We start from the raw sequence: 22869 nt of genomic DNA on the forward strand, positions 1-22869 counted from the left end.
TTTAAATCTGACATGACAACATTGGAGTCAAACATCATTTATTACAGCAAATCCATCCGAACCTCAACAACTTTCAAATAGCAGGTTAAAACATACAAAAAGCTCACATAACATACTTGTTTTTCTTATTAAATATGTAAAAAGGTCAAGTTATTCACAAATAAAATGCAAACATGCAACATGGGGGAATGCATAACGAGTGGAAAATAACAATAAAAAAGAACATTTACCATTCATTAATTATTGACAGCACATGTTGTACATTCCTTTTCATTTACACAATAATATCTGACTAAAAGCATGATGGTGCACTGCCCTGTTGTCTTATTAATAAAATGCAATATTAAGAAAGGTTATACTAGGTACTTACTGGAATATAGCGTGACAAAATACTCAGTGAACCGACTCGTTAACACCAGAAACTAACCTAAAAGTCAGAACAGAACACAAGTTCCTGCTGAACTTAAAATGTTGCATTGCTAAGATTTCCAAAAAAGTAACGCCTCACCCTTCTCAATGTTCATGACATATGAATAATGTAACCGTTGTGGTTAGTGTGACGTAGCTTCAAACACTTACTAGTTGTGTGCAATTAAACAGCGATACAATGTCATTGTACTACAACTGATTCACAATTAATTGTCTGCATTGTCTTCATAAGGACGCAATGGAGAATCTATTTCTAAGGCTCAATAATGATAATAAATATGGTGAGGGTCTCTGGACAGATTGTCCAATACACTCAAAATGTCAGTGCAACACGTGGAAAAGGAGGCTGAGTAAGAGCTACGACAAGCCCATTCTGGGCTTTTGCTTATTGCGGTCTTGTGATTAACATGATGGATATGCAGTATAAAAACAACAACAAAAATAATATGAAAAAGGGACGGAAGCAGGGAAGCTAACACTTGCACCGGTCTAGAACTTCAGCATGTCGTCATATCTAGCGAAAGGTTTGCACTGACAGTCTTTGTGATGGTCTGAGCTTGTATGCTGTCGGAGGTTGTGACCACAAAAAAAGTCACAAAAACATTGAACGGTGAGTGGAGGAATACAAAAGAGTACAAAAAGAAAAGGTGATTCTTTTTCGGCAGCCCGCTTCAATGTGCTTAGTCTTTGAGAAAAAGAAAAATTCAACCATGGGAAAAAATCCTTTGAAGAGTTCTCACACATTAAATAAGAGTGTAACCGATGACGGGGGAAATCAGTATTCGTCCTGTTCCTCCTCCTGCTGATGATCATCTGGCCCCTCCTCGTGGGCTTCCTGGTCCAAATCCGGTCCGTCTCCTTCAGCCAGCTCCTCAGCTCTCTCCTACAAAAATACATTTTTAACAGAAGGCTTCCGGGCATGGACAAGACTGAATTCTTCAATCAAACACTCAGACTAACCTGATCGTCTGAAGCGTAGAGCACTTCCATTAACCGTTCCACAAAAGGGGCATTATCCTGGCCCTGTTCCTGACACAGGAGCTCCACCTCTCGCAGTTTGCTGAAGTAGTAGTCCCGCTCCTTCTCCACTCCTTCCAGTGCAACCTTTAATGTGTTCACCTAACAAAACCATCAAAAATACAGTATGTACTGATAACAGAACTGTGTGGACTTTCTGATAAAGCTGCCCCATGATGATTATACGAGTATTCCTTCACTTGTTTTTAATGGCACATGGAGGTAAAAAATGACATTTAACAGAAGAGGGCAGGAGCCAGACCTAATTGTTTACTGATTAGCCTCCGGACTGAACCTAAATCCTTAGTCTTTTCAGAACTATCTATATTGATCAGTTTAAGTCCAGTATAAGAGTATGATCCACTTGCAGTTAATACAGTATTTCATAATAGTGAGTACAGCTCTTATATCTTCAAGGGACAATACTATAGAAATGAAACTTGATACATTTTACAGTAATCAGCGCACAGCATGTATAGCTGTATAGATTTACTATCAACTGATCGAGTTAACACAGCCAATATTGTCTAAATAGCTGGCAACACAAGTGAGTACATCTCACAGTGAACATGTCCAGAGTGTCTTTGGTGTGAATATTAAGTGTGAGCACAATTGTTACCTAGCACTACCTTAATCCTCTTGGGCATGGAAGTGACCTGGGTTCTCAGCTATAAAAATGTGCATGGAATTCTGACTAAAAGTGTCTGTATGCCACAAACCTAATATGTACGTACGGACAAAAATACTCAGAGTTATAAAAAGTGTCATACACAAACATTTGCCCAATTTGTGGTTTATATATACCACCTTGAGTAGAAGTGTGTGTATGCAGCTCCGCCTCAAGATACACCCTTTCCATGTCTCCACTTAACAATATAAGGTCAATGCAAAGTAACTCATGAGTGTGGCGTCCATATTTAAAGAGCCTTGATTGCGTTGTTGATGGCAGCTGTCATTCAAAATCACGAATGACGGGAAGATGACGAGGACGAAGAAGCGGACTTTCATGGAAATGGAGGTGGAAATACTGGAAAACACTATTATATTTGGAAGACACAGCAGTGGCATAACAGATAAAACAAATATATAGTGACAGAATGTCTAATGTCATCTGTGTGAATGCAGGGCGAAATGAGGCAAAACTTTAAAAAATTAAAAAGTGGTCTGATATCAAGGCACTCATTTCCATTTTTAGTGAACATGTTTCTACATTTTTTTCTTAATTGATGCTACATTTTAGAAACCCTATCATTTGTGGAAAAGGAAAGTAATAACAGTAAGTTCACAAACACGGCCTTGGCACGATCGACACAAATAAAGGCCGTTGTAAGACAAATAAATGTTGCCATTGATGACAGACTTAACATATGCAACAAAGTGTCACGATCTATGAGTTAGCCTGCGTGACAGTTTAGTGTGTTTACACTTTTATGCCTTAGTTCCTGTTCTATGCTCTTATTTTGGTAGTACTTCCTGTTTTGTCTGGTTTGTGTCTCCTGCTTTGCTTTCTCCTTTATCACTTGCACCTGTTGCTAATTTGAGTTCTCCTTCTATTTAGTTCAGGTGCGTGCATCTTAGTTTGTTGTTGCATTGTGTGTGTTTGTTAGTGAAAGCCTGACACGCTACTGCAAACCTGTCTTACTCGAGTTCCTGCCTTCCTCCCCACAGAGCATAACGTTATTCTGACCTGAACACATCAACGTCAGTGCAATTCCAACACCATATACTGTATGTTTCTCCAACTCCAAACAAACACGTCTCTAGCCCAGTCGTCATTGTAACGACACTTCCTCATTGTCACTAGACAGACGGACACTGTTTACAGCTATTTAGACAATGCTTGTGTCTTTACTTATTTTGGATAGTAAATCTATACTGTGATACAAGCTGTACACTGATTACTCTAAAGTATAGCCAAGCGTAACTTCCATAGTATTGTCTCTTGGGAAGATTATGCAAATAATTTCAGTGAGATTAAGTGTTATTGACTACGCACACTTGGATCCCTGGCTAAGGAACCTTCAGTTCAAAAGGTCTGTTAGTGTCTGTATTGATGATTTAACGATGTTGGTGCCAGTAGTTTGCACAGGTAAATAAATATTACAGGTTCTCAATAGTATCTCAAATCAAATAATTGAGAAACACTAACCTAATGGAAAAGCGTAAATGGAAAGTAGAGCCGTGGCAAGCCGAGTACATACATACAGTGCATCATGGAAGTTGAGAGATTGACATGTGAGGCTTACCTGGTCAGTAAGTTGCATGACCTGCACCTCCAATTCTTTCTCTCCTTTAGCAGGAGTGGATGCTGAAAGGACTTTTTTGGCTGAGGATGGTCTGGACGTTGGTGTCGCAGACTTTGGGGTTGTTGAGCTCGACCTTGATGCTCCTGTAAGTAGGAAAACGTTTTTTTTTTTAAGTTTAAAGTGTGAAGAAATTAAACACATTTGGAGTGGAGCTTACCTGCGGTGGGGGAGCTGGCCGCATGGTGGGACTTTTTGGGCAAGTTGAAGATCTGCTCGCCGGGGTCAGGAGGGGGGATGGCATCCTGACCCTGCCTGGCTTCCACCGGGTCGTACTCTTTGCCGTCGTAATTGGCGTCAAAAAATTTCTTGAACCACTGGATGAAATCAAGATTGTCCTGAAATCGGCCTTTTACCAGTTTCTCCACGGGGATGATCTGAGAATTCAAAAGTATTTCAATTATACTAAGGTCAAATATTTTAAATTAAGAATCAAACCCACCTTGTCCACTTTGATTCTTTTGAAAGCCGCTTGCAGCAGTTTGAAATTATGAATGTACTCGTGCTCCAGTTTAGCTTGAAACTTGACCTTCTTAAGACTGATGCAGCCAGGAAAGAGAAGATCCATGAATTGGCAATAGGCCGCTCCTGAAGATGCAATAGCAGGAAAAGAAAGATGCACAAGTCTTAGGAAGTTATTACATCAGCAAGAATACTCCAAGGCCAGATTGGATACTCTATTTCCAACAAAATAAAACTTAGTTCTCTTGTGCTTTTGATGCAGTGTTGTTTTTTGCAGCCATTTTATTTTTAATCTTAGTGTTAGTCTTTTGGACAAAAATGCTTCTTATTCTAGTCACATTTTAGTCAGTTCTATAAGTGATAGTTTTAGTCCAGTTTTAGTTGACAAAAAAAACATACCATTTTAGTGTAGTTCTCGTCAGATTAGTTTTAGAAAAAAAAAAAAGATATCTCAGTATTGGAAATTAGATGAGGAAAAAAAGAGAGGGGATACAAAAGTACACTTCCTGTAAAGGTCTACAGGTGAATCCACAATCAAATGTAGGAAGAGCATATCTTAAAAAACCTAACATACACACACGTGTGTGTTTTATACATATTACACATATGTATATGCATTTATTCTGCACATCATGTGTTTTAGAACATCATTTTGACAAAATACTAGCATGTTAAAAAATTTAATGGCATTAACTATCAAACTAGCAAAACAAAAATAGGTTGGATAGGTTATTAACCACTTGACTGGCAACCACACACACACACACGACTGAAAACTTCTGACTTTTTTTTTTTTTTTCTTTCTGAGCAATGACCAAGACTGTACTGTTCAGTTTGTTTTGCGTGGGTGTATCCCAACTTTATTGTAAGTGCACCACAAACGCCACAGGTCATGTTTGGGACTGCATGATGTCACTGACGTACTCTTGTGGCTTATGGCCCAAAGCGAGCACACTCTACGTATGATAAAGCACATAAACTCCATCTGTTTCACATATCGCAATGTGCTGACAGAACATAAACACAAGAGTTGGCCACGCTGCAAAACATGATGCTAACATTACAGAAGGTAAGTGTAAGATTCATTTAAACACATGGCGAACAGCAGCAGTTCTGAAATGCTACATTTTCCTTCACCTCCATATTTCAAAATTACACTGTCCAAACAAAAATCCCTGCATGTTCTATAGTCACGTAACAGTAAACTAATGAATTGACATTAGCACAATAAAGCTAACGGTAGCCTGAAGTTTCACTAAGTTTGCGCCAGGACTTACATGGAAAGCTTTAGGCTTACTAGGAAATTTATCACAAGCCAACTGTCGAGTAACATATGTACCGTAGTGTGAAAAAGTGTTTTCCCCCTACCCTATTTCTTAGTTTTTTGCATTTTTGTCAAATGTTTCATACCATCAAACATATTTAAATATTAGTCAATGACAACACAACTGAACACAAAATGCAGTTTTTAAATGCAGCTCTTTTATTAAGGGTGAAAAAAAAATCCAAACCTACATGACCCTGTGCGAAAAAATGATTGCCTGCTAAACCGGATAACTGTTGGGCCACCCTTAGCAGCAACAACTGCAATCAAGCGTTGGCAATAACTTGCAAGGAGTCTCTGAGAGCACTGTGGAGGAATTTTGGCCCACTCATCTTTGCTGAATTGTTGTAATTCAGCCACATTGGAGGGTTTTCGAGCATGAACCGCCTTTTTAAGGTCATGCCACAGCAACACAATAGGATTCAGGTCAGGACTTTGACTAGGCCGGTCAACTTTTGTCTCGTCCGACCACAGAGTATTTTCCCAAAACTCTTGGGGATCATCAAGTTGTTTTCTGGCAAAATTGAGCTAGGCAGTGAGATCCCAACCTGGGAGCAAAAAACTGCCCCACCCACCAGGTCGTCACTCAGCCTCCCCTCTTCCCCCACACCCTATCTTGGGTAAAGGCAGGAAGGTGGGTGGGTTTCAAACTTCATTAGGGTCGTCAGGTGGGCACCCTCCTTCATTGGTGTTGCGATGATAGGCTTTGAACCTAGCAACGGTCCTTGCGCTTGATCCATAGCCACTTCTTCCGGCCACTTCTGAGACTGTCGCAGAGCCTGTCCATGAATGCCGAGGTCTTTCATGAGCCTTATGGTAGAGGAAGCCACAAAACCTCTGCATCCTACTCAACCGGATAGACCTTGGCCTTACATCCTCCTTGTTGTGCATCTGCTGCCAGGTCTGTGTAGCACAGTTTCTTTCGTTTGCAGGCCTCTTCGGTGGAGTCCTCCCATGGGACTGTGAGCTCTATGATGTGTACCATCTTTAGTGAAGCCTGGCCTGAGGGTGGTGGTTGCACTCTCTGGGGGAAAGATTAGTTGCTTGCCAATATCAACTAGCATCTTCCAATCCCGGGCCATGGCTAGGTGAAAGAAATGGAAATGGCTTTATAACCTGTTCCAGACTGATAGACCTCAATTACTTTCTTTCGCATTTGTTCCTGAATTTCTTTAGATCTCGGCATGATGTCTATTTTTTCAGGATCTTTTGGTCTACTTCACTTTTTCAAGCAGGTCATATTTAAGTAATTTCTTGATTGAGAACAGGTGTGGCAGTAATCAGGCCTGGGTGTGGCTAGAGAAATTGAACTCAGCCGTGATAAACCACATTTAAGTTATGTTTTAACAGGGTGGGGCAATCGCTTTTTCCACACAGGGCCATGTAGGTTTGGATTTTTTTTCCTCCCTTAATAATAGAAAATTGAAATTTTGTGTTCAGTTGTGTTGTCATTGACTAATATTATGATTAATCATAATATAATAAAAATAAGAAATCAGGAAGGGGCAAACACTTTCACACCACTGTATATAATGTGTTAACACAACTTGTAATTTATCTTCGGCAGAATATCAGTGATCAGCCTTCAGGTGCTTGATATTATAGCCACGTTTACCACAGCCTCTCTGCACAATGCAATCAGTTTTTCCATTCGGATGCATTAGATTTAGATCAAATCAGTGCTTTTTTTCCCACCAAAAATGCTCCCGTTGCCCACTGTCACCGGCTATCGGCATGTTGAGCAGGAAGTGTGCTGCATGCTAAGCTAGGATGCATTGCTACGTTTAAGCTTTTGACTGAAAGATTACACACACACACACACACACACACACACACACACACACACACACACACACACACACACACAATAGACAAAAATGTCATGCATTTTAAACATCTTATAGACCACCCACTAACATTTTCGGCCAGTCTCGTCAACGAAAACGTACACACGACTCGTCACGTTTTAGGTATGTCAACAAAATAATTTCATCATCGTCATTGTTGATTGTGAGAAATTGGAACGCAGCCACGCACAGTCACAAGCAAGTAGAGAACACAAACAAAGTAATGAAGATGTAGGAATTAGCCTACATCTTAACATGCGCTGGCAGGACAACTTCAAAATTGGATTACTTTGGTCTCAACAGGAGGCCACGGCACGGCACATGTTTATTTATAGCCTGGCCAAGGAGAGGTGAGCACAGGTGGCTTTTAACCCACCAAAGGATCCCCGAGTGTGAGTGTTTATGCGAGATGAAGTTGTTTGACGAGAGGTTCTCACCCGAGGAGAGCTGCTCCACTTTCGTGTAGTTCAGGCAGAGGATGTCATTGACCCAGGCAGTGATGTCATGCCTGCTCATAGTCTCCTGGGTTATTGAGGTAGAATACACGTTGACCGCCATCCCCCAGCTGCAACACACAAACAACAACATTTGAGCCCCTAAGACTTGATCTGTTTCAATGTAAGATCCCAATTGCTGTTCAAGCTGGGAAAACGAACAAAAAAAAACGCAACACCACCATGCAGACATTTACTGTGGTGAAGTTAGTTTCACGCTGGTAGTTGGATATTCAGCTCCCTAGCTACAGTGGTAGTTCCCCCTCACTGTGCCCAGACTGCTGTGGGGAGCTCGCACTGGAAATGCTGCTCTAAATGCTGGTTGTTTATACTAGGGACCGCCAATAAATTACCATTGTGTTGAAGAGACTTTGTTAAAAAAAATGTCATATATTCTAAATCACACCACAAATTGATCTATAACCATGTCAAATGATTGGTCCTACCCTAAATGTATTTTGCACGAGCATTTATTCCAATTTTATCTTTATTGGGTGGACTTTTATTGAATCTTGTATTGCATTAGGGACCTAACTCACAAAGGTTTGTTATAGAAGCCAAACAATATTGACGGACATGCTGAGTAATAAAAAATTAAATTCAGCAATAATTTGGTTGCATTATTTTTAATGCTTGAATAGATATTTTCATAACCATATTCAATTCCACAAACTCATGTTTGTAACAAAAGCTTATTATAAAATAAAAAAGAAGGATCGGTTCAGCAAGACTATAAAAAAATCTGATCTGGCCTAAAGCCAAAAAATGTGGATCGGGACATCCCTAACATTAAAAAATAGCTCCGCTAAACAATGAAAAATAACGCTCCAATGAGGCCAAGATTACCAATACTGTGCTGTAGGTGGGTTAAGCTGAGCAAATCAAGTGCTCCTTTTCTGCGATGTGCTGCAAACGGCCTGTAGTAACGTCCCGTTCACTTGTAAACAAACATTCCGCGATGAGGGAAAAAAAAACATCAAGCATCAACCCATCAAACCTTATTAGCCCCCTGAAATGCCAGCATGATACTTAGTTAGGACAAATCTACTGGTACAGTTTGTCAAATCCAATTTTGTTTGAGTTGCTCTTACCTCCAGGTGTGCATAAACTACAATTAAATCTAGTTTTAAAAAATAATAGATATAAAAAAAGTTATCGGTATCGGTCTTGAGAAGCAGGATATTACAGGCATCAGCTTGAAAAAAAAAAAGACCCGTCATGATAACAAATTTTGCTGGACGATAATTGTTCTACAAACTATTGTCGACAATCAATATTATTGACAACATTCGAACCCATATCTTCCCGATCTCCTGACTGTGTGGCCAACATGATAACCATTCGGCCACCATGTGGCCCATTAAACAAACAAAAAAGACAAAAAAAACCTCAATGAAAATAGCTTTGAATGGCTGAAGAAAAACAAAATGAAGACTTTGAAGTGTTCCAGTCAAACCTGAATCCTACTGTGATGCTGTAGCATGACCTTATGAAGGCGGTTCATGCTGGAAAGCCCTCCAATGTGGGTGAATTGCAACAATTCTGCAAAGATGAGTGGGCCAAAATTCCTCCACAATGCTGTACGAGACTCATTGCAAGTTATGGCGAATGCTTGATTGCAGTTGTTGATGATAAGGGTAGCCCAACCAGTTATTAGGTTTAGGACACAATCACATTTTCACACCAGGGCCACGTAGGTTTGGAAATGTTCTCCCTTAATAATAAAAAGTTTCAGTTTTTATAAAACTGCATTTTGTGTTTGGTTGTGTTGTCATTGACAAATATTTACATTTTTTTGATGATGTGAAACATGTAAGTGTGACAACCATGCAAAAAAATAAGAAATCATCAAGAGGGCAAACACTTCTTCACACCACTGTATCTGTGGTGGTGGAGTAAAATGCAGTGTTTCTGATGTCCTTCAACATCTTTCACTCGGTTATACAATTGATGTTTGCGACAGTTACGTTCTCCCAGGCAATTCATACTATCAGTCAAACATTTCTAAGATTTCCCAAAATGTTGGCTTTTCAACTGTATTGAAAGGTTAATGCACAGTGTCTGTCACACTGTCTGCGAGCACGCACAATTTTGCGCCGTTTTTTTAATATTTTAATTTGCCCACCAAATCCCTCAGTCAGCGAAGCTCAGCTGCATTTGTCATATTCTCCGTCTTTCTCGTCACTACTTTAAAACAAATGCAACATCGGTTTGTTGATTTTCATGCGCTCACCTTGTTCATTCTGCTTAAAACCGAAATATTGCCACACTGAGGCTGTGGCATTCGCCTTAGAAACAATCGCTTTTGCGCCTTCATTCATGTTAGCGTATGCTTGCTCAAGAGGCTAATTTGCTGCTTGCTAGCACTCACTACTAGCCCCGCCTCCACGTACTGGGACAAAGACTGAATGGCTGAGAGGAGGGTTCACTTTCTCCGTTCATTCCACTGTTTCACGTAGGGGTAATCGTAATGGTTTAATTTTATTTGAACATGCATACAAAATACAATGGAATGCATCACAGTCACAGTTCCACATGTCCAAAAGGTGCAGGAAGAAGCAAAACTTATTAGTCCTACCCCCTCCCCCCCCCCATCCGTTCCACATCTTTTGCTGTACATTTATTCAATTCTTTTATTCCATATGTGATTTTTAATACATAGAACAACAATAAGGTAATGTAACATGATGATTATGCAATTAATAAGATTTTTCACAATAAATAGAAATCATATATAATAATCAGTGTAATAATAAATAAATAAAAATAAACAAAGACAAGCGTAACAAAAAAAAGTTCAAAACTCTTCTTCCTTGTATTTTGCAAACGTCAACTGCTTGTATTTTTTTCTTGAATTAGCTCAGGTTGGTGCATTGTTTGAGTTCTTTACTCAATCCATTCCATAATTTAATTCCAGATACGGAAAAGATGTGGGTTTTTAGCTTTGTTCGGGCATATAAGTGTTTAAAAAGTTTTCCTAAGATCATATTTCTCCTCTCTTGTAGAAAAGTATTGTACAACATTATTATATGTATTGTATGACAACTTTAGTGTTGGGAGAAATAATTGATTCTTGGATTCGAGCAGGTGATAACTAATTTTCCACCCAACTCGGAAAAGTCTGTTTCTGCTTGAAACAATTTTATTGCAAAGGATTTGTGATCGTATTCGGTGGTTGAGAAGCAGTGCTTGCATGCTTTGTTGCGCACTCTGGAACACACGTACAACATCCCATCGCAACGTTATTTCACTGCAATTGTGAATAAGGGCAGCCTAGTTTTTTTGGTTATTCATAATATACTGACGTCTGCAAGCATTATTCTTGTATGAGAGCCGCTGGTACAAGAATCTATATTTTGTATGAAAGCTGTTTTTGATTTTGCTATACAGTAAAATTATTATTTAGTCAGAGATTCTATGCTCAGGGTTTTAGTTTGAATTCAGAAGTCTTTACTGTTTATTTGTGAATAATGGCAGATTTGTTATGTTGGTTACTCAGAATATGCTGAAGTTTGTTAATGTCATACATGCTGCTACTGGTGCACTTTACTTTTCCTGCTGGTTCTGTGCAATGAGAAATATGTTGGTACATGTAACCTTCCAATTATTAAAAGATAATGGAAGTAAATCTGTTTCATGTTTATTTTATTTGTCTATCATTAAAAATATGCTTTGTTTTAGTAGTACACAGTGAGTAAAAAGAAATTATATATAGAAAAAAATTATGCATGAAAAAATTATAAAGATGCATTGATAAATGTTTTATCATCGCATCGCAGGCCTCTGAATTGTAATCGCATCGAATCGTGAGGTGGCCAGAGATTCCCCACCCCTAGTATCACCAACGTGAACAGACAGATGAAGAGTGAACCCTCTTGTCATCCAGCCTGTGTGGTAAACAGAGACGAGGAAAACAAACATGCACATGTAAATTTATCGAGGTCGGCAAAATTATCAACTGTTTTTGTATCGTTTGATTATCGATTTTTCGATTATCGTGACAGGCCTAATATTGTGCATCCCTAATGATTTCCTATGGGAACATTTGTTTGTCTGGAAAACAAGCATGTGACCCACGTTACAAATAATACAGACAAGCAACGAAAATGCATCCTCTTAATCTGACACACTGTAATCATTAGGCCAAACCCATAAGGTTAATTACACTCAAGAAGCCACACAACCCAGGTTGGAGACATTGTTCAATCTGCCTTTACCACTGCAAAACAGCAACAACACTCCATTTGACTTACAATAAAACAACGCACAGCATTGACCAACAAGGGAAGACAAGACTGTTGTTCTGCACGTCCTATCTGGTATAATGCTGACACAGCTTGCACAGTTTTTGACAATCCAAAGCAATCAAATTGAGCCAAATATACAATAATGTTCACCACTTGCATTAACACCTTATTAACAGTTTCCTCTTCAACATGTGTGCATCATAACGCATTCATGCTCAGCTTGTAAACATGACAAACACCGACCGGCCACAACATACACAATTTAATGACTTTTGTTCTGCCTTTACAAACATAATAATGTTCCATTGTGGTGATGTTCAGAAACAACTCCAGTACAATAAGAAATACATATATCCACAATGAATGCAGGCTTGATCAGCTTAAAGTCTCAGTTTCCATTAAGATGCATTACACCAAAGCACTCATTTAAAAGGACTTATTTTATTTACAGTAAGTCCTGCACATGTAGACTGCAAAAGCATCAATAATGAAAGTGGGCCGGCGTCTCTCCTGTCAACAAAGCGGATGCAAGCTAGGGGAGCGGTGCTAGCATGCATTACTAGCCGGGTGGAGATCAACGCGGCCCGGTTGGACGTGTCTGTGCCCAGGAAGGCAGATAAATCACACCTTACCACAACGATATCAAACAAATACAAAATGAAACCATTGCATGTTTGTGGGGGTTATGATGAGAAGCATGTAGCAAGGTCGACTGTATGTCATTTGACAAGCTGCGTGGTTTAAACGTGACTGTGTCATTCCGCAGCCATGACGACGCTATAAAGTCCATGCAATCAAATAATGGTAGCAGGGTGATCGTGGGTGCTAGCTAGCCGCGATGAGGCCGAACATGACAGGCGCACCGGACTAGGAGCAAGCGGTCCCTTTTCCACTAACTAAAAGCAATGATTTCTACCTGAATGCTCGCTCGCCTCGCACTGTATTCTTCCTGAAAGGAATGATGTTGGTGCCGTTGTCGGGGACGATGTCGTTGTTATTCTCTCCATTTGGGGAAAGGGCTTGGGTGGGACCGGGCATTTGCGTGTCGGAGGTGTTCGAACAGACGCCCTGTTCCTCACTCTTGGAAAAGACACGCAAAGGCGAGAAAGTAGGAAGACAGGGCCTCAAAGAAAAAGAGCCGCACCACTCCGAAGGATTCTTTTCCTTCTCGCTTGTCTGCTGCTGCTTATTCTCCACACAAATCTGCCCCGATGACGTAGCCTGTAGCTCGAGTCATGTGACGACGACACTCTATCCAAAATGCATCGATTACTAGGCTCCTGAGTGCCTAAAACGCAGCATTAGCTTGCAAGATCAATGCTAATTTGCTTCTTCACCAAAGCACAATCCATTCACTCGTGTCATGTGTTGGATTTAAGATGATTGTATTATAGGTGTGGATTCAAATAAACAGAATGGAGCACTGCTTTGATTAAAGAAATCAGCATAGAATGAAGGAAGAAGTCGACCGTAATATCAATAGTATAGCTACTAAGGGCAGTATCGGATCGATACTAGCGCGAAAAGATCGATATTTTCCAGTTTTCTTGTATATTTATTTTCACAAATATCTGTTGTGTTGTTCATAATGTTAGATTGTTGATATTACATTGTTAACAAATAAAAAATCCCCTCAGGGAATATGTTTTTGGACACAGGAATGCTTTGGGGTCTAAAGCCAAAACAGCCAAATTAGAGCCAATAGCAGTTCTTGCTTCTGTTTAGTTATTTTGCACTGCAGATGGTCCTCAGGATACGAATGAGTTCTGTTCCTATGACGCATTGTAAATCGGAACTCATACATAAATACATAAATTGGCACTTAAGTCCCTCACACTGTATACATAACAACAACATAAAATACAGGAATAAAAAAAATAAATACAAGAATGAAATGAAACAGTTATTAAAAAAAAAACAATAAATCACGATGCTGCGTAGTTATTATCGAGTAAATTTCCATGCACTAAATTAGTTGGATTACTGGGATTACTCGGTTTCTCCATTTTTCACAGTGTGACATCCCAGTTTACATGTACTATCTCCAATGTCATACCAAAACTTGAAGTATTGTCCACTCCTAGAATGAAGTGAATCAGACATACATACAGTAGCTGTAGATCAGAGATGGGCAACCTGTGGCCCATGTGCCATATACAAACCTCTACGAGCATTTGATCTAACCTGCCATGAAACGCTAAAAAATGAATAAAACCTCAGAGGACCATTTATACTGCAAATGTTCAATGGTTTCATTGTCCATAAGTCATTGAGCATTTGTCTAATAATTCTAAAACTCTGAGAATGTCTGCATTACATGTATGCTCACATGTCTTCCAACGCATTTTGAGTACAACCCATAGGGCGTGCCACAGATGTCATTTCTGGATGCACCTCTAAAGTTGCACAAAAACCCAGAGTTCGAACCACCCTCATGCAAGCCTTTCTTGAAGACTTCAGCTCAGTCAGCATTTACTTTCCCTTTTCCACTGCACGGTGGCAACTCTAATCACTGTTGATGCATTTTCAGTAGTAAAAGTAGGTACGGTAATCCCTCGTTCATTGCGGTTAATTGGTTCCAGACCCGGTGGTGACAAGTGAATTTCCGCCAAGTAGGATTCTTTCTTTATAAATGGAATACTTGCGTAGTTATGACACAGAAAACTTGTTTACAATCTTCTAAATGCGGTTTTTAACATTATTAGAGCTCTCAAGACATGAAATAACACCCCTATAGTCACCTTCACACTCTACTGCGTGTCACAGTAAAGGTGTTCCGGACGTGTGGACAGGATGTGACGTTGAGGGTTCAGAGTTTTAGCAGGATTACGGCCACAACAGTAGCCCGTGTTATTATGATGATGATGATGATGATTATTATTATTATCATTATGTTATTATTATTGTGCCTGTTGTGAGATCATCTAAACCTGCAAAACAGCCTGTTGTTCCGGCGATCAGGTCGAGTGCTTGTCTCACTGAACAATTACTGACATCTGGTGACCAATGTGGAATACTACATTCCCAATTTGAATACGTCTATTTTAGTTAATTTAGCCATTTCTATGCTTGAAAATGCTTAATTTAGGAAAAAAATATGTAAAATTAGCTTAGATATGCATTTTGTTCTACCAGTAGGCTGTATGCAACAACAAAAAAGCCGCACAATTTGAATTGTGAAATGGCGAGGGTTGACTGTACTACAAACAGGGGCGCCACCAGGAGTTCTGGGCCCCATGAAAAAACACACATTGGGCCCCCCCCCTTTTTATTTTTTCCATTTGTATCTATTTTATACCTAGTACCTGGTCAGTTGCGGTTCCATCTCCACTTTGCCGCACTTTGTCCTCCTCCTGTGTCCTGTCAAATAAAATCACAAAATCAGGGTGCGGTAAGAGAAAGGTTTAGAGAAGTAGCATTAAGTCATTATGCAAAAGAGGTGGATATAAAATGGGATAATCTTGCTACAATAGCTGCTTTATTTGTTTTTTGGAGCTAAATAGCCAGCTATGGTGCCACATAGGCAAGTGGTACGTTTAATAGAAGGATTATATAAATTAGCATATAAAATACAATGTTGTGTCCATTTATAAAACACTTATATGGAGCTGGATAATTGCAATACTGAAGTGACAGTGGGTGTCTACCTGTACCGGAAACAGTTCTGTGCATGTGCAGAACGCGTCTACATCCGGTCGGCCTATTTTTCAACAGTCATGGGTTAGGCATGTGAAATATACGTTATCCGTTGATGTATTTTACGGCAGTTACAGAGCGCAAAAGTCAGGCAACAAGATTTCTACTACGCATGTGCCATACACGTCACCCCCGCATCCCCACTGCAAAATTTTTTATTAAGATTGGAGAAATTATAACATCATCTTTTTTTCTTACAGCATGCTAGCAAAGTCTTTTAATAAGAAGCCTAAGAAAATAACCACCCATTATATTACATATATGAAGTATGGTTACTGACCATTTATTTTCATAAATTAAAAAAATGCTAATAAATACCACAGCACGTGACGTCGCAGAAGCGCTGTCTTAAAAATCCGCGAATGGGGGAAGTGACGTAGGTCTCGCACGTGCGTAGAACCGATCCCGTTTGCTGTACCGATTGTGTCGAGACGTGGGTGTGCACGGTCAGAGCTCAGGCTTCACCAAAATAAGAGCAGTAAGAGGGAGTTTGTTGATATTAATTAACGTTAAATAGCCCATTATTAATGTTAATATATTTCATTTGATTTAATTTATCGATGACATGCTTTCAATTTAATCCACAAAACAGCACACTATACTTGACAAACGTAAATGGAAAACCATGTTATCAGCCACCTAACACCCCCACCCCAACGCTGCTTAAAAATAGATTGACCCGAAAGACGATAGTAGATCGATATTAGTTGCACTTCCTGTAGTTTTTTTTAAGCAGATGTAGCTATAGCACGGGAGCTAACTTACTGAACTACAACCCAACAAAGCAAATACATGAGCGTTTCTTTAAACTACACACACACCACATTCAATGCTAACGCTGCGTAATGCTAAGCTAACCAACAGCTAGCTTGACGATAACAGGTTATTTTTTGCTCCACTATACACTTTGACAGAAATATGACAGCAGGCATATGCACGAACCAACACAAGCTAATAAACATCAACGCTAAAGCTCCTAACACACACGAAAATACGCTGCAATGTTTCCCTTTCCTTATCACGTTTCTCGTTTACAAGCAAAAAATACAATGCAAAACAGACGGGACTCACCAGTGAACTCCAGGTAACGACGTGTAAAGAAAAAAAAGAAAAAGCTCTTTTCCGGCTGAGTCACCCCACCCTCTAACGCCCATTCACTGTTATTGCCGAGTGGAGAAACGGCAGTTGATTGGCGAGGATGTCATCAAGGTTTTATCTGATTGGTTGGTTGTATAACATCTGTCACAAAACTGACCAATCATATCCGGGTGCGTTGATCATTTGTAGCAGCAGGCTACATTCTCTCAACGTCTTTTTTAAATCAATAAAGTATTAATTAACACTGATTTTTTTTAACAGCAATGATGTCTTGCTGATGAGATGCTTCCACAACCAACTGATTATCATATATTTGTTTTTATTTTTCTATATTATGTTTTGTTTCACTATACAAATTTACTGCATACTTTATATTATATACAACACATAAAAAACCAGGCCACAAGTTTGATGCAAATGTCTGCATGCATGGCAGCCACTAGCCTTTTAGAATGTGAATAATATTCCATGCAAGTTAAATACTAGTGGTATTGTCCCACAGTTTGAGAATTAGTGGATTAAAATGTGTCCTTATTTTTTTAAACATCCTGGACATAAAATAAAAGGTGCAGCTCCAGTTAAAGCTGTGTTACACACATTTGTATATCAGGGAGCAGTAGTGATGCAGTACAAAAAGTGAGGCTTGATACAGAACAAAAAACTTAATTTGTTTTCATTAATTTAATCCACAATCTTGTCATTTAATTACAAATTTGTTAAGAATGGGTAATGCTGATGCAGTAGGTGTCTAAAAAAATTTAAATAGCAAATTGTAAAATATGACATGCAGTACAGTATAATAAAAATATAATAACCTTAAGTGTGTTTCCTTTTGGGAAATGAAACAGGCAGGCAAGATTTGTGGCATTGTGTCAACACTTTTATTATGCACCACCGCCATGCAAAAATCACTTTGAACTTAGCTCAAAGGTCAAAAAACTACATATACTGCACACACTGATGGTATTACATGAACTAGAATGCGTCTGATGCATTTAAGCCGTGTGAAAGTGTTGACCCTGACACATAAAACAACTAAAACATTAATTTATAAACCTGATTGTAAACAATTTGTTCAATGCTCTTACCAAAGTGGATTTTTAAAATTAATATAGTACTATTTTTTACATAATTTATTCAACAGCAATTATCGCATTAATGTGATTTTTTTCTTAGATTTTACAGTATCGATGCATTTGAAATTGCTTAAGAATGGGAGTGCTTTGTTGTTGGCTACATGCTTCACTGACAGCTTGAGTGAATTCCACAGAGAGGTCATCCAAACAGCTAAGGCAGTGTGCATTATTATTAACAGGACTAATGTATCAAATAAAACAATACAAAACTCACACAACAAAAATAGTAAGAAAGTGACCTCGCTGGCATTATATATTTAAAAAATATAAGCTAGTAATCAAATGACACACACACACACGCACACACACACACACACACACACGATACATTTCTACATCTGCTGGACAACCCAAATACAAAGCATCGTAATCAAAATAACGAAGGATGTGGTTGATATGGCACCTGTGGTATAGAGTAATAGAGTCATTATTAATCTCTTTACTTTCATCAGCTCACAGTTTCACTTTAAATATGAGGTTGGTTAAAAATATATAGCATCTTTACACATCTGTATGTACTGTATATTCTAGGCTAGGATTGGGCCAGCGCCAGTGTTGTTACGTCCAGTGTCTTCACTTATTGTTGCTTTTGATATTGCTCACCTGTGGAGAGCACAAACAATGGCAGATATGTGTAATTGAGGTAGTCATATTACCAAGGCAAATATAGTTGTAGACAAAATGCAAGTTGATGAATGTCATAGATGAGTCCATAGATTTAAATGCTATTTTATTTTGAAGTGCATACTCACCAGTGTCCCGGACCAGTATGGTCACTGCTGCATGTCACCTGTAAGCAACACACACAGAAGATGTGAACAGTAGTTCACAGCTTCCTTTTGTCTGATGTTTGTAAAATTAGAACTCACCATACAGGCTTTATCCACCTCCTGCCTGTGCTTCAAGAGCTCCTCCAACTTGAGCTCATCCTCCAGCTGCTGCTCCTGGTCGCTGTTGAAGCGTTCCTCGTCCCCTTCCTCCTCTTCCACCGCAGTCTTGGGTTTATAGCTGAGGAACAGATCTGAGGTTGTTGTTGCTAAGATGTCGCCGCGGCCGAAATCTGAATCCACAGTGCTCTCCGTCTCACTTCCACCCTCTGAGGAAAAAGACGCCACTTCGATATAGTGTTTGTGTCATAATTGAACACGAATATACAGCAATTAAAGGTCCCAAATTATACTACATTTCAATTATTTTAGTTTCAGAGGTCCCAGGATTGTGTATTGGAAGTGTGTTGTCCAAAATCTAACCTTGATACTGGAATCTAAACATCTTAAAAGTCTTTATCATAAGTCTGGGAACATGTCGCTTTGTGTGTCTGTAGCTTTAATGCTAATGAGCTGTGTTTGTCTACGCCTGTCTGGGTGTGTGTCTCCAAGAAACGCTACTGTGTACTTTATCCACAAAAACTCTGCACTTGTCGCAGGTAATATACAGGATGTCATATATCACAACAATGTAATATTAAGAAGTGGCACAGGAGGACACAAATGTAAGCAACACTAGCATAGCTATGTGAGCTACAGTGCTAACGTTACACTCACATTTTAACAGCAACATCTAGGTTAGCCTATGAGTTGAAGAAAAACAAAATGACCAAAACTACGGCTCCCATGTCTGTAGCTCACTGACAGCTAGTTGTCAAGAGCTCTAGGCTTTATTTTAAGATGTGTAGCAAATCATGCTTTTTTTTTTTTTACAAAGCTGTCTTCCATGGAGTGGTGTGCGTATACATTGGGCGGGCTTACATAGCTCGAGTGGGTCAGAGACAGTGCCATGTCCATGATGGAGGAGGTTTTTCCGAACTTCCAACGCAACCATTTGAGCGCCGCTCAAAAGTGGAGCAAATAAGTGAGGGAGATGATTTAATTTCTCACTTTTGGTGCTCAAGGGACACATATTACTGTTAGAACAACGCTAAAAAGTAAATTTTGCATAATAGGGGACCTTTAGGAAGGTTGGAGCTTGCATTCTTCAAACTAGCCAGCAGGAGGCACCTTAACTGCATTGCATTGTCTTCCTTTAGTTTGCCTCATTGTTTTTAATTAGGTAAAAAGTACTAAGCTATGGAAGCTGGTTTCCACCACTGAAAGAAAAAAATATCCCAATGGTAAGTCATAATTCTGAGACAAATAGTCTAAATTACCAGATAAAAAGTAATTGTTGAAATAAAAAGTCAAAATGTGCCGCTTTCTTCACTGGAGCCTTTATTACATGGCACTCAGCACATGCAGTTTGTATCTCATAATTTGGACTTTTTATCTCACAATTTAGATTTTTTTAATCTCATAATTATGGCTTTCTTATCCTATAATTATGACTTTTTATCTCATAATTTTGACTTTTTATCTCATAATTATGGCTTTCTTATCCTATAATTATGACTTTTTATCTCATAATTTTGACTTTTTATCTCATAATTATGGCTTTCTTATCCTATAATTTTGACTTTTTATCTCATAATTTAGAATTTTTAGCTCATAATTATGACTTACCATTGGGATAGTTTTTTTCTTTCAGTGGCAGAAACGGGCTTTCATACAAAACAAATAAAAAGGTGTGCATTATCCATCCCTTTTTCAACACTTCAAAGTGTTTTTCAACATTTTGACATTCAGTTTAGTTTTAGTTTAGTTTGGTTTAGTTTATTTGAACATGAAGGTTACAATGGAATACATCTCATGAATCATTTTCACAGTTCCACATGTCCAAAAGGAGTAGGAAGAAGCAGAGCTTATTTAATCCTACCCCCCATCTATTCTACATCTAGTACAGTACATGTTGTTCACTTCCTGCATTCCATATCATGTTTTCTGTGATAGTCAGAATAATACATAATCCATATCGGTAAGTCCCAAAAATAAGTAAATAAGTAATAATAGTAATAATAAGTGATAATAAATAAATAATTAGATAAATATGAGTAAAGAATTTTTTTTTCTTTAAACAAAACAAAACAAGAAACAAGACATTGATTTTGATTAATGTATGAATATTAGGACAATTCTGGCATATTCTAGTGGTGACTATAAAAGGGTGTCATTTTAACTTACCTGAATTTAACTCTTTAACCAGTGATGACATTGTATTGGTAATAGAGTCAGCTGCGACAAGGAGGTCATTTCTCAGATTTCTCCTGGGACCTTTAAAAGAGAAGACAATTGCTCAGAGCAGATCACCACAACGCTGTGTATGATACACTGTGTGTGTGTGTATATATATATATATATATATATATATATATATATTTTTTTTTTTTTTTTTTTTGAAACTGTTAGTTTACCCTGAGCAAAGGCCTCCTGAACGTCGCCTCCCACGCCCATGAGGGAGTCCTGAGGTGTGTGAGTTGGTGTGGTGCCGGCCGAGTCAGAGTGGATGGGAGTGGGGATGGTCCTGCTGATGGTGTGGCTGGGGGAGGAGCGTGGGGAGCCGGGACCCTGAGTCTGTAACATGTACAGTATATGGCATTGGGACATGTTTTTCGGAAAAAAACACACACTAAAAACTAGGTTGGACCTCATAGCACACCACTATTGCTTTCAAGCATTCCACATAGGTTAGAAATGTGGAAAATATGTGGAGGAACTGTTAAGTCAGTTAGTTATTACAACATCATCTACAAGCTGCCTATGGTGAGCAACGTGTATCATACAAAAGTCAGACATGAAATACTGTAATACCGCATTTCCTCATAGCAGAACAGATGCTGTTGCTTGGACAAATAACGGCAGCGCATTTAATACTATAGATGCTCCAAATGTCTCTATTCAATTAACTCCAGCGTCTGTACAAAAGCTAATAATTGACATTAAAAGCTGTGGCTGTAGACAACCACCCAATGTAGTTTTTATTAACACCAGTAGCTGCATTTGAGGATTTCATGAGTGGTTAGCATCCAGAAGCTTTACAAGTAGGCAAGTCAAAGACAAAGCGTGCAGAACACACACGGCATCTGTAAAGCTCACGTTTGCAGGTAAGGATGGAGCGCTGTGGAGCAAAAGCTGCTATGCATTTTAGTATTAGGGAGTGGGGGGGGAAACTAAATGTCAGCTGACATGTCATTTGTCATATGTGCCAAGTGGTTAGCAAGTTGACCACACAGTCAGGAGATCTGGAAGATCGGGTTTCATATCTCCGTTTGAGCATCTCTGTGTGGAGTTTGCATGTTCTCCCCGTGCGTGCGTGGGTTTTCTGGGTACTCTGGCTTCCTCCCACATTCCAAAAATATGCATTTTATGTTAACTGGACATTATAAATTGTCCATAGGTGAGAATGTGAGTGTGAAAGGTTGTTTGTCTATATGTGCCCTACGATTGGTTAGTAACCAGTCCAGGGTGTACCCCGCCTCTCGCCTGAGGTCAGCTGGGATAGGCTCTAGCATACCCCTCCGACCCTAGTGAGGACAAGTAGTAAAGAAAATGAATTAATTAATACCGGCGCATTATTCTTATTAATTGTCAGACCTTCCCCCTCATAAACGTCTTATCTCAAAGTCACCTGGTTCCCTCTGCAGATGAGGAAATAACACACCCAGCTACTACAGTGTTTGTCACACTTAAATGTTGTAGATCATCAAACAAATTCAAATACTAGTCAATGACAACACAACTGAACACAAAATTCAGTTTTTAAATTAAACTTATTATTAAGGGAGAAAAAAATCCAAACCTACATGGCCATGTGTGGAAAAGTGATTACCCTCTAAACCTAATAACTGGTTGGGCCACACTTAGCAGCAACAACTGCAATCAAGCGTTTGCGATATTTTGTGACTTCTTGGATGAGTCGTTGCTGTGCTTTTGGGGTAATTTTGGTT

General features: G+C 39.1%; 2 protein-coding genes across 12 annotated transcripts in view; both read right to left on the reverse strand.

Annotated features, from left to right (window-relative positions):
- Positions 1-21: 21 nt before the first annotated feature.
- Positions 22-16976, reverse strand: mapre2 (microtubule-associated protein, RP/EB family, member 2). 2 transcript variants are annotated; one of them, XM_054765187.1, is made up of 8 exons: positions 16891-16976; positions 15429-15483; positions 7820-7947; positions 4192-4337; positions 3910-4126; positions 3693-3835; positions 1390-1548; positions 22-1312 (listed from the first exon to the last, which is right to left on the reverse strand). In XM_054765187.1, exons 2-8 carry the CDS (start codon positions 15446-15448, stop codon positions 1205-1207), a joined length of 921 nt encoding a protein of 306 aa, XP_054621162.1. In that variant the 5' UTR covers positions 15449-15483; positions 16891-16976; the 3' UTR covers positions 22-1204. The 2 variants fall into 2 exon arrangements, with proteins under 2 accessions (XP_054621162.1, XP_054621151.1); XM_054765176.1 differs by lacking the exons at positions 15429-15483; positions 16891-16976 and adding an exon at positions 13040-13614.
- Positions 16977-17784: 808 nt separating this feature from the next.
- Positions 17785-22869, reverse strand: part of dtna (dystrobrevin, alpha) — a 36408-nt gene continuing 31323 nt past the window's right edge. For all 10 annotated transcript variants that reach the window (XM_054766640.1, XM_054766639.1, XM_054766643.1 and 7 more), the window contains 5 exons: positions 21337-21496; positions 21107-21196; positions 18923-19149; positions 18806-18843; positions 17785-18656 (listed from right to left, as the gene is read on the reverse strand). In XM_054766640.1, the coding sequence (XP_054622615.1) occupies positions 18653-18656; positions 18806-18843; positions 18923-19149; positions 21107-21196; positions 21337-21496 (519 nt within the window). In that variant the 3' untranslated portion in view covers positions 17785-18652. The remainder of the gene's footprint in view (positions 18657-18805; positions 18844-18922; positions 19150-21106; positions 21197-21336; positions 21497-22869) is intronic.

The sequence above is a fragment of the Dunckerocampus dactyliophorus genome, chromosome 2 (assembly GCF_027744805.1).
Source record: "Dunckerocampus dactyliophorus isolate RoL2022-P2 chromosome 2, RoL_Ddac_1.1, whole genome shotgun sequence".
Lineage (NCBI taxonomy): Eukaryota > Metazoa > Chordata > Actinopteri > Syngnathiformes > Syngnathidae > Dunckerocampus > Dunckerocampus dactyliophorus.

Excerpts from the sequence above, each read along its gene's own strand:
- mapre2 (XM_054765176.1), bottom strand. The coding sequence starts at position 13,161 with ATGCCCGGTCCCACCCAAGCCCTTTCCCCAAATGGAGAGAATAACAAC. Across the intron at positions 4,338-7,819 it reads AGTGGAGCAGCTCTCCTCGG|GAGCGGCCTATTGCCAATTC; the intron begins GTGAGAACCTCT and ends TTGCATCTTCAG. Across the intron at positions 4,127-4,191 it reads AAAGAATCAAAGTGGACAAG|ATCATCCCCGTGGAGAAACT; the intron begins GTGGGTTTGATT and ends TTGAATTCTCAG.